This window comes from Pollachius pollachius, assembly GCF_949987615.1.
Source record: "Pollachius pollachius genome assembly, chromosome: 16".
Classification (NCBI taxonomy): domain Eukaryota; kingdom Metazoa; phylum Chordata; class Actinopteri; order Gadiformes; family Gadidae; genus Pollachius; species Pollachius pollachius.
In genome coordinates this window covers 6006581-6018520 of record NC_136949.1, presented here as the reverse complement: position 1 = coordinate 6018520, position 11940 = coordinate 6006581, and the positions used below count along the sequence as shown (strand labels likewise).

Below are 11940 nucleotides of genomic sequence, written 5' to 3'. Positions count from 1 at the left end.
TGATGATTGGGTGCCTCAGATCTGCTAATATAAGCTTTCAGGTTGGATGAGATCAAAGCCAAACAAGGAGAAGTAGGGAGCTTGCATGTTGGAGGACTGCTGTTTACCCACGCTGGCCTTTATGCTAGCTAGCTAAAGTTCCCCTACTAATTAGAGGGACCGCTTATTGTACAGTGTGTGGGAACTCAGCGCTATACCCAACTGGAGTAAGAGGTGTATGATCATAGAGGTGGGAAAGATATTCTTGAGGAGTGATTTAAATAATAACCTGTGTCCAGGAAGTATGCGCATCAGGTGGACTGGTAACTCACTTTGGATTGGACAGCTCCAGGATATATGTTTGTGACGCGTTTGGCCACTAGAGGTCAGTATAGTGATTTAAGAGAAGCCTAATGCTGAGACGTTCACCAACCAACTGACCTTTATAGTTTATGCGCAGCCCCCATCCCCCTACCCCTCCCCCCCCCCACCCCCACACACACACACACACACACACACACACAAAGTCAACATGGTTACCTGCAAAATAAATTTGAATACATTTTTCTAAAATATATAATGATATTTTCATCCATGTTTCCATGCCTGTATATAAACCAGGAAATCAACAACTGGCTAAAGTGTTTCCAGAATCCAATCCAATAATCACTAATATTTCCCCTATGTCTGTCCTGGGAACTAGGAACTATATCACACATTAGGAAGGTATTTTGCTGGCATTTACGTTGTCCGTCAGTACTTTTTAATCCAACGAAGGGCATCGGTATAGAAAGCAACGTCCAGCTTGATAGGCCATTTGCTGCTGCTTACCTTTCAAACAGTTTTCACATTCTAACTTCCACCTCATAAGGTCAGCTTCATTACTTTGCCATAACAGCCTGGATGTTATAAATAATAATAAAAGAAGGGCAATAAGCACTGTGCGTGTGTGTGCACATATGTTCAAGAGTGTATGTGTGTGTGTGTGTGTGTGTGGGGGGGGGTCTTTGCGTGAATGGTTTGTTTGAACGCTTGTGTTTAAGTGCAGGTGTCCGTGTGTGTGTGTGTGTGTGTTGGTGTGAGTGAGCATATGTTTTGTTTGTGTGTCTGTGTGTGCATGGTTTGTTTGAATGCTTGTTTAAGTGCAGGTGTCCAAGTGGATGTGAGTGTGTGTGTGTGTGCGTGTGTGTGTGCATAAGTTTGTGCACATGCCCCCGCGTGCATGTGTCAAATGGAGCTCATTCACCCGTTTAACCTTTATTTAAACAAGGGCGGTGAACAAACATTACGGCAGCTGCCCGTCTTAATCAGGATTTCCCAGCATGCTCGTGGCAGGTGAAAGACCATCAAAGCCCAGCCCATGAATGAGCAAGACCCAGCACAGGCACACACATGAATATTACACTTTAATTTCCCCAGTGTTTTGATTGAATTACGCAGAGCACTTTGAGAGGCTGGAGTGCAACATTTATTATAAAACCTATATACAGTTAGACCTGAATGGCATACTCAAACAAACACACATAGTGTAGTATGGAGTGTTTGTGTGAGTGTGTTCTAAAATAAAAGTCATAGATTTTCATCTGAAATCAGAGGCAGGAAGAGGCCAAGAAGCCAACCAAGGTGATTTCAGTCTTGGCATACGGTAAACCCAACACTTGACTCATCTCATCTCATTTCCTGAGAGGGGGAAGTGAAAAAAGGGTTGAGACCGGGGCAAAAAGACTTCCTGATAAGCAAGTGGAAAGTGCTCTGAGGATAGAAAAACAAGCCTAAAGTGCTATCGGAAGAAGAAGATGGCTCTATTAATAGGACTCAAACATCTCTGCATCGCAGAAGTGGAATGGCCCAGAGTAATTCAGGGTCAGCTCTGGGCAATGGTTGCTGCTGTCCCCGTCCGATTTCCTTTCCAATGGGCTATCTTTTGAATTACAGTCCCCAGGCAGATTCTTTAATGGGCCATTGAGATGGTCATGGAGTTTAGGCCTTTGGGCTAGGATCGGTGGCGTTTCAAGATGGAAGGGTATATACTGCTGTGTAAATGTTTCGATAAAAGTTCATACAAAAATTTGCTTTGCATTATCAGAATTATAATGCACCGCAGACAACTCAAAATACTTTTTTGTTAAGGAATAGGCTGGCCATATGGTCAGGCAACGTACAATTTAGATGCCAAATACTTGGTTTATGAATGGTAAAATAAACCTTAAATCATTTAATTTCATAAGAATTGAGTTTTTAGCCTTAACAATAGGAAGAAAACACAGGAATAACAATGAGAACGACAAACAGATAGCGGATCACAATTTATTTACCGAATAAATTTGGACAAAAACACCAGAATCTGTTTACGATACAATCTGAACATCTGCGGCAGACATCCCACCATGCACCAACCCCTCCATGAAACTAAAAAGGACTTTTAACGTTAGCACCAACTGAAATACGGGCAGCTCATCTTGCCAAACAAAACCAAAAAAGCAGTTGTCGGTTTGAAAAGCAAAAAGATAAGAACAAACGAAAACAAGAGTAGCAAATCAAGAAGTATTTTTTTGTTTCGACTTTTTAAGAAAAAAAAAAGATCCCTCCCCACCCCTTTTCACTGCTAGGCAAGCTATAGCATTCATAGGGCACATGCCAATCACTATATAAAAAAAAAAAAGAATTCAAGTAACATTGAGATACGACAATACATTGTCCACTGGTACCCATTCAGAACGTGACCATTTTGCAGAAGAAAAACCTACGCAGGCAGTAGAAAACTAACAAAAGGAGGCCCTTGGAGAGACCATGTCAAAGTCATAATAGTTACCGTCGAAGAATCCGTGTGGAGTTACAATAGAAATAGGGGGAGGGCGTGGCGGGCAGGGGGGAAAGGGCGGGGCTGGGAGGTGGCCGTGAGCGGGTCAGGTACAGAAACACTGGCACATAATATACACGGGTTTATTCTTTCAACGTCTTTGGACAGGCAGTCACCCCCCTGCACACGCCCTGCCAGTCCTGTGTCAAAGATATTGCCTACATTGTACATGAAAAAAAAAAAAAAAAAAAATGAACAAAAAGAAAAGGAAATGACTCTCGGAATTAAGAAAAACCCCTGCAATGTGTCTTTAAATATATATTTATATTTATATATAGTTGTTTAAATAAATGTTAAGTTCTTCCTTTCTACAAATGAAGTATGAATTTAAATAAGAGGAAGCTAGTATTTTTTTCTTTTTTTTTGTCTTTTCGGAGGTGGTGTCTTTTCGACCCTTCCACCCAAATCGTAGCCCATCGAGTGTGTGACACCATATTTTTGGGGCGTTACCATGGGAACAGCTGCAAATGAAGGCCTAGTGGAGAGTAGGAGAACAAAGCAGCATTGACGATGGAACATAGAATAGCTTAGAAATCAACAAAGGTGGGGAAACCACCTGAAAAACAAAAGACAAAATGGTTGGGCTGGGGGGGGGGGGGGGGGGGGGACACGTAGAATGGACCACCACAACGCTAGTAGTGGTAAATGGGCTTGATGAGGAAATTGAAACACAATGCCTGAATACTGCAAGTACATGTCTGAACTGCTGACAGGAAAACAAAAACATAAAGCAGCGAAAAACAAATGAGAAATTATACAAAAACAACAAACAAAAAGGACAAAAAGCTTGTAGATGAGGTCACCCTACGGCAACGACGGCCGCGTGACGCGGTCCGGCCATTTCTGCCTTCTTAGAAACAAACAACTTTAATGCGATTTACATCCAAACCCACCCGCCGACTTGTAGTTAAGAACCAACACTATCATGCTACGAGGTGCGTGTGGCGGAAAAACAAAAACCTAAAATGATATTGTGAAGGAGTGGTGTTGCGGTTGACTTGTCAGTTAACTTAAAAAAAAAAAAATAAAAAAAACACAAAAAGGGAAAAATAAACGCTTCTCTGGTTCTCGTCCTCGGTGCTCGAGTTCTCTCGTTCCTCCGCGTCGTTGCGTAGTGTCAGCTTGTGACGGCGTGTGCGTCTGAGGAACTCTTTAAGGGACACAGCCAGAAACCAGGACGGAGCAGCCTATAGAACCATGTTGCTACATCGTTTGCGTGGTTGCATTTCTGGTGATGACGGTGTCATCACCAGAGGCGGGGCCTGATGGGGCAGAGGGAGGGGGGGGGGGTGTGTTGAAGGTTGAGGGGTTTGCGGCTGCAGGTGACAAGATGACTAACATGCCAGATGCCATCTGGCGCTCCCGGGGGAAGGCAGGCTCACAGAAATGATGGAAAAAAAAAAGAAACGTGATCGAAACACCTTTTTTTTTTATCTATATATAGATCTACATCTATATATAGATACACATATGTATATATATTGTGATTGACAAAAAATGTCCATCTGCTAATCTCCACCAACCACTGTTGCGGTGCAGCGACCAAACATGGCCGTTATTGTTGTGGTTTGAGTTGTTCCTTCTTCTTCTTCCTCCTCCTCCTCCTTTCGTCGTTGTTATTGTTGTGCTTGGGCTGTTCTTTAAGAGGGGAGCGATAACATCTTCCTCCTCCTCCTCCTCCCCCCCCATTCTTTGCTCCGGGCCCCTCAGCTGAAGAACGTCTCCAGCTCCTCCTCCATGGTCACCTCGGGCACCAGCTGCTCCTGGTCGCGCTCCGCCCGGCCGTGGGGGCCCCCGGCTCCGCCGCCGCCGCTCCCGGGGAGCCCAGACGCCGCCGCGAACCACGGGTGCTCCAGGATCTCGCGGGAGGTGAGCCGCTCGCCGGGCTCCCGCCGCAGCACCGAGCGGATCAGGCACTTGGCCTTGGGCGTCAGCGTGTCGGGCACGCTGAAGTGGCCCCGGCGGATCTTGCTGAAGAGCGAGCCGGGCTCCACGTCGTGGAAGGGGTAGCGGCCCACCAGCATGGTGTACAGCATGACGCCCAGGCTCCACACGTCCGCCGCCTTGCCAGAGTAGCTGCCGCTGGCGTTGAGGATCTCCGGGCTGACGTAGGCGGGGCAGCCGTGCTTGTCCGACAGCGAGTCGTCGTGGCCCGCCAGGATGTAGGTGTCCTCCAGGCTCTCCAGCTTCACGAGGCTCCTGCCGGGTCACAGACGGGAAGAAATACATAACAAAAATAAAACCAAGAAAAGCGTGGAAATCCACCGGCGGTCATTACAGTGGGAGCAGAGACACCTCAATGCAGGGCAATGCAACATCACACGAAGGGCTTATAAAACAGGAGCGTTTCACGGGTATTGCTACAATTGCCGTCACTTTTACAACAGAGCTTCACCCCCCAGGCACACACAACCCCATCCCCCCCTCCTCCTCAACGTCCTGGCTGTAGACGTTCCAACTTTGCGCCGGAAAGGGGCTTAAGTGGAACAATTTATCGGGAGCGTTATCTCCAGTGCTCCACATTCCCGGCCGTCTGAGGAAATGGGAGCACGTCAGGCTGGTGCGCCTCACAGCTTTGACAGTCTCCTCCGCTCGCGCACGTAGAAGAAATGCTAAATGCGCACAGCCAGTCGGAGACGGGTCCCTGGGAACAGGCTTTGAGGAAGGATCAGCGCGGTCGGCATTCGCCGCCAAACGCTGTCCCCGTGTGCAACCACATTTCAATCAGACGTGCAGGGTGCAAATTTGAACCCCTGCATGAGTCAAAAAGGCACTTGGAAAGTGAAAACGCAACTTTGTTTGTGCGAGCTTCACAGGTTGAAACACCCCGGTGATCTAAAGCGGGGACACGCGGCGGGCGGTGACTGACTAAACACTCGGTTTGACACCTGGGCAAACACCACTTGAGACAGGAGGGTAAGAGGCAGACTGCAGAAGCTGCGTAAGCGCAGGCGTCTGTGGGGGAGAGACTATAAATAAAATGGAGAGGGAGTACTGTAGCCAACGTCTTTTTTTTGGCTACAACCAAGAGGCTTACCGCTTGGTTGCAATGTGAACGAGGAGTGCAACACACACACACACACACACCTTATTACAGTACTTAAAGTATTTTGTCACTGTGGAACGTGTGCATGTAATGACATGCAAGGCCATTCATTGGCTTGGCAACACACTGCTGTTTGTGGTCGCCTGCTTTTGTTTGGCGTTAGGCTGGGTATATAGGTTTCCATTATCCTGATGCACTGTATAGAGTTACAGCCGTCACCCATGTAGGAAAATTCCACAAGCTCTATGTCCGGAGCACTTCAGTCCCTTTGGTTGGCGAAGGAGACGCAGGGACAAGTGCACAAGAACGGCGCGACTCGGATGCATCGTGTGTCGAGCCTCAACGCAAGAAGTTAAAAACATTTCAGAAAGACGGCGACAATTTTATTGCAGAAACCCAGCCGGCGTAATGAAATAAACGCAATGTCCTTTGGCTAAATGGGTGACCAGGTCCCATCTTTTATTTCTCTGTGCGAGCGTCACACAGGTCGCGGTCGTGGTGGAGAGTCCGAAAATAGCAGAGGGGGTTCGCCTCCCACGGACTTGATCGGGGGGGGGTAGACACCAGCCAGGCCTTTTACAGGCCGGCTTTGCACCGCTATTGAATTCCACTGGTGGCTGACCCTTGAACCCCACCCCCACCACCGACAACGTTACATAGCGCGACATCTGCAGGGTGACATCACCAGCTGAGGGGGGGGGGGGTTGAGGGAATCCACATATTCGGTGAGGACCAGTTTTGATTAAAAAAAAAACGTCCGTTCACTCTTTTCCCGTTACTACACTGCGGCGACATGACGGTTGTCACTGCAGATTGAGCCATCTTAATAATATTCAACCTTCAACCCCCCGGGATTAGAACAATAACGACAATAATAATCCTGGACAGGTGAGAAAGATAAACGCTGACCCCGCTGCCGACAGCGCTGGCGAAACATTAAATCATTTACAAAGACGCCGTCGGGGGTGTCAGTCCCTCGGCCCCGGAGGCAGCCTGGCAGCCAGGGGTCCCAAGGGCCGGCGTTGAATACATTCAACGGCTCCGCTTCCCTTTTCCACTGGCCGGTGCCAGGGAATGATGCCACGCGTTCAGGTGACTGTGACGGGGCCACCGCCGCCAGGCAGAGGGCGAGCAAGCGGTCCGTCAGCTATGGGAGGGCTGTGCGACGTCTGCTACGGTCGCACTCTGGGTGGGGGGGGGGGGGGAAATAGCACCATAGAAGGGACCCTCTGACGATGCATAATGCATCGCCTTCCAAGGGCTCCCTCTGCCACAGCCTTTGGGAGCGGGGGGGCATACCGCAGGGTGCTTTGAGCACACCGGTTGCTGTGGAAACAAGGGGAAGGAAGGAAAAAAAAAAAGATCGCAAAGACACACCTCCCATAAGCCGCCACCAGGTGGCAGCATGCCCACGTGTGTCGCCCGCGCAATTTCCAAAACTACTCTAGCTTATCCGCCTGGAGGTAGCTTAATTGAACATCTGTCTTGCAAAAAAAAGTCAGGCTTCTACTTTGTCCGTGGCTTATCGGGTTAAAGAGAGCCCCCCCAATCCATCCGTCAATCCTATGACGGATTGGGGGGGAGCCTGACATCCAACGCCTGACGTGACCCAGCTCATACATACATTTGTTCTACCAATCCTTCACTCATCCAACATCTCACATCCACTGGAAAATCAGAAGGGAACCTCATCCAGCACTTAATAAAGACTTTTACCATTTTTATGCATGTAATATAGAGTGAGATAGAGAGGAAGGTATGGGAGAGAGAGAGAGAGAGGGGAGGACTTGCAGCGAATAGCCGTGGGCAGGATTCAAACCCGGGGTTGCTGCGTTCAGGACAGAGCCTATATGGTAGGCGCTCTATATGGGGTGCCCCAGCACTTCAAAACAACACAATGAAAACCACAAGCTACAAACGACACCGCGGCGTTGGCGGCGGGGATGGGAGGGGGGGGCGGGGCCTCCTCACCTGTCCTCGTTCTTGAACACAAACTTCCTCAGCTTGAGATCGCGCAGCACCAGGCCGTTGTCGTGGCAATGCGCCACGGCCGAGGCGATCTGATGGAAGAGGCGCGCCGCCTCGTCCTCGCGGAGCTTCTTGCACGTGCGCACGAACGAGTGCATGTCGCCATGGCTGCGCTCGAAGAACACGTAGGCCCGGGTCTCCCCCAGCAGGATCTCCAGGATCTGGTTGATGTGCGGGTGCTGGCCCAGGGCGAAGTAGGCCGCAAGGGACTCCTGGTAGCGGCCGATCTCAAACACCTGGGGAGGGGAGGGAGGGACAGGTGTGGCCTGGTTAGAGGGTCGTCGTGTCAGGGGCCCTGTGAAAGCCATCTATAGGCCCTCCGAACCATGGCCTGTAAACGTTTAAAAGGGGCCCTCTTTGGTCATACATACTGGGAGGTGCCCTAGGGATGGTGCCTGTGGTCACACTGTTAAATTATGGGTAATGCACAAAGCATAAAAGTCCTTTAAAACCAATAAAGAAAATGTAAAAAAAAAAAAAAAGTTTATTTGGGCCTTTTTTCCCCCCACCGTTAACCCACCCAAATAATGGCTTCACTGCACGCCACAGTTCCACATCCCCTGCCCTGCTAAACCCGTTTGCTGATGGCCAGGGTGGGGGGGTGAGTCGAGGCTCCCCACAGCCCGTGGCGATATTTAGCAGCAGCAGCAGCGAACTGGTGAAGGGAGACGCACGACGGCCAGGGATCACGCCCGGTGTCTTGTTCCGTTTCTATAGTAACCCAGCCCGTGGGCTTTCAGCACAGCGTGTTCAGGTGAGAAGGGGGGGGGGGGGGGGGGGGGGGGGGGGGCCCTCAGCCCCTCGGTCAATACAGGCACTTTCCACGGCACTCGAAGGTCTGAAAGTTATGACCCAGGGCTTCCAGCTTGGTAGTAGCCATCAATCCCGCGTGCGGTAAATTGATCTTGGGGGCTGCTTTGAGGCTGGACATACAATGAAACTGTGTTCCAAGTCGCAAATGGGTAGGCCCGCTGGACTGGAGGCTCTGTCAAAAGCCACAAATTCATTATCGCCATGGTGACAAGTTACCTCAGGAAAGAGCTATGGGGGGGGGGGGGGGGGGGGGGGGGGTCTGGCAGTGCATTATAACGATCATTTCGACTCCTTGAGAGTCTTTAGCCAGCTTTAGGGCTCTAATGTTGAATGCACTCCTGGGGAGATTCTGCACTTTTAATTGCAAATTCACTGAAGTCAATAAAAGCTGCTCGTGGTGATGTAAAAAAGGCCATGTCCTCATTCCTGGGGGAGCGGAGCACTAATTCCTAATGCTAAATGGTCGATGCCACAGCCAACACTACCGCAGTTGCTTAACCTGTTAGTGTAAATTATTCTCACGGTTATGTGCGTGTGTCCATACAGCATATCCGTAGTTTATAAGACGTCTATGAGTATTCATAGGCAAGAAAAAGAAAGGGGAAAAAAAGGGTTTCCAAGGGACAAATAATCCCATTACTTTTTTGCACAATGGCTAACAATGGTGCGTGTAAAGGGCAGGACTTTGAAATGAATGTGTGCGTGGTTACCCGCTCCTTTGTCAATGTTACATCATGCAACTCACTCCACACGGATCTGGAGACACGCGTCTGGCTCACATTCACTTTTTTTCACCTAGGTAGCTCCTGTTTCTCCATTTAGCATTGAAGTCAGTTTCAAAAGTCGATCTATTCTTACTCTTGTTGAGGTCTGTCATTGAATTTTAGCAAAGGGGGGGGGGGGCTCGTTTGGGGGCATGTTGCAACACAAAGAAAACTAAATGGGAAACGTCAACTCAACAAACATTAAAGGGGTTCGCTTGCGTTTCTCTGCACATACCGACAATAACCGGCATCGGCACTCACGAGTGCAGTAACGTTAGCCTTTTATGCAACATTTGCACGATCACTCACCTTGCAGACGAGCTCTTCCCCGCTGTGCAAGTGGGCGGCTCTAAAAACGTGGTCTCCCTCGAGCGGCTCGAGCAGGAGGTAGTCCCCGATACGGGAGATACAGTGCGAGGAGTCCGGGGCCTCGGGCGGGCTGGGGGAGCCGAGGTTGGGACTGAAACTCTGGCTCGATTCTGTAGTCCGCAGGCAAGACAACTCTTCAAAATCGTGCGATTTGTGCCTTGATCTCCCATAACGTGAAATGTTAATGGGATTTGACCTCTGTATGTTCATTAGGAATGATGTAATAACTCCACAAAACCCCGGGGCCTTCCTCCTTGCCGTCCTATTGCTACTTTGGTTTCCGTGTGTGAATCAGTGCAACGGTTTGGCTATTGCAATGATGTAATACTTTCGAGAGAATGGGTTTTTTGAATCAAATATTTAAAAAATGTAACCCTCGATTCAAATGTATGCTGTTGCTTGCTACTTATTGAGGTAAATTCGGGCAATCGTGCATGATCGAGTAAACGGTTCTGATCTCCACACACTTCCGAAAGGGTTCAGTTATATATATATATATATATATTTATTTATTAGATTTCTACAAAGTTAAGCTACTATTTGGCCACTGTTGCGTTATGATCAACAGACATAGCCTGGGTACAAAAATCATCTTTAAGTTTTCTGAACTGCAAACCTTTGAAAATATAGTCAATAGATGTTGCAGGAATTGGCAGTAAAAAGAAGGGGAAAAAACTGCAACAAAGGCAACGTATCCAACGTCGGCTTTGCAATGAATGAAGATGGGACTACGAGCCTCCAACCTATTTTCTGTAGCTTATATTGCCGGTTCAACGTATGGCACGTTGCATTGAAGAAAGAAAATACATACACACAACTTGCAGGCACAAATCAGGAAAACCCTGCGATCGAGTTGTGTTGCAGACGGCTGACTTCAACTACCAAATGAAGCTTTGCAACACCCCCCCCCCCAAAAAAAAAAAAAAACGCTTGATTTGCAAGCAGGTGCAGGTGCTAATCGAGTTAGCTTTTCTCGCTAACTACAAGCAGGTCAGTGTTAGGGCCTTGTCCACCCCCCCAGATAGCATCCATACGCGGGCGATTGTCATCTACCAAAATATGGAGAGAGAGAAGAAAAAAAAAACGTCCGGAACCGCGGAGTCTTTGTGCTGTGGCTGGGGGAGCGGTGTCGTGCCTTTTCTCTCTTTATTGTCCTCCGCGACGAATTCCTTCTAATCCAACGCGAATGGGTTTTTGCTCGTTTTAGCTGCTGAAGAGGTGGAAGGGACGGCCGGCCGACTTTCCCAGGCCCTATCCCTTGATTCAGCAACACATCCTCTCCCGTGGTGCTGTTGTAACTTACGTGGCTGGGGGGGAAATCTAGTCCATTCAGTGCGGAGGTCAGCCGAGCAACACACACACAGCCGCTCAGTGTAGCCGACTACTTGGTTGGTGGAGGGGTTTCCACACACACGCACACGAAGCACCGAGCACCCCACCCCCCTGACGTAGTTCACAAGGCACGTTCTCATTGGCTTTCAACCTGACAAATGATATGCAGTCATGTGACGGCCATGTAGTGTGGCTACACCCCCCCCCCCAACCACCACCCTCCGCTTGCATCTAAATGTATCCCATGCTGGTAAATTAGATGGGAAGGAGGGGGGATGGGAGTGTGCGAGTGTAGCTACTGTACAGCAGTGTGTTACAAATGTGTTTCCTCCTGAAATGTCATTCATGGGGACGGCGAGGGAAATTTCGTTGCGAGGTTTGCCTCCAGGGAGCCTTCGTTCAGAACGTCGGTGCAACATTTGAGTCGTTTTTTACGAGTCTTTATTAACGGTTGTTTCGTCGTCCTCGTGTATGTAGATTTGTCTCTTCCTTATTTTTTTCTCAACGCAATGTACTTGATTGTTTTCGGTCCATTGTTTCTTGCAATAGCAGGGGGTGTGAGAACAGCATTGTGAAATTCCATTTTGGAATCTGGGGCGGTTGGAGGAATGCTTGCAGCTGGACCCGGGACACTGAGATACGTGTTCGTTTTTAACCTTTCTTTATTTGCTTGAAGGCTGAGGCAATGCACCCACTTGCAAACGAACGCGCACGCATGCATGCACGCACATCACACACACACACACACA

At 48.9% G+C, this 11940-nt stretch overlaps 1 protein-coding gene across 1 annotated transcript; it reads right to left on the bottom strand.

Annotated features, from left to right (window-relative positions):
• Positions 1 to 2333: 2333 nt before the first annotated feature.
• Positions 2334 to 10745, bottom strand: trib2 (tribbles pseudokinase 2). The gene is made up of 3 exons (XM_079753891.1): positions 9800 to 10745; positions 7857 to 8149; positions 2334 to 5038 (listed from the first exon to the last, which is right to left on the bottom strand). Exons 1-3 carry the CDS (start codon positions 10067 to 10069, stop codon positions 4546 to 4548), a joined length of 1056 nt encoding a protein of 351 aa, XP_079610017.1. The 5' UTR covers positions 10070 to 10745; the 3' UTR covers positions 2334 to 4545.
• Between the last annotated feature and the right edge of the window lie 1195 nt (positions 10746 to 11940).

Excerpts from the sequence above, each read along its gene's own strand:
- trib2 (XM_079753891.1), bottom strand. The coding sequence starts at position 10,069 with ATGAACATACAGAGGTCAAATCCCATTAACATTTCACGTTATGGGAGA. Across the intron at positions 8,150-9,799 it reads GGGAAGAGCTCGTCTGCAAG|GTGTTTGAGATCGGCCGCTA; the intron begins GTGAGTGATCGT and ends TCCCCTCCCCAG. Across the intron at positions 5,039-7,856 it reads GTGTTCAAGAACGAGGACAG|GAGCCTCGTGAAGCTGGAGA; the intron begins GTGAGGAGGCCC and ends GTGACCCGGCAG.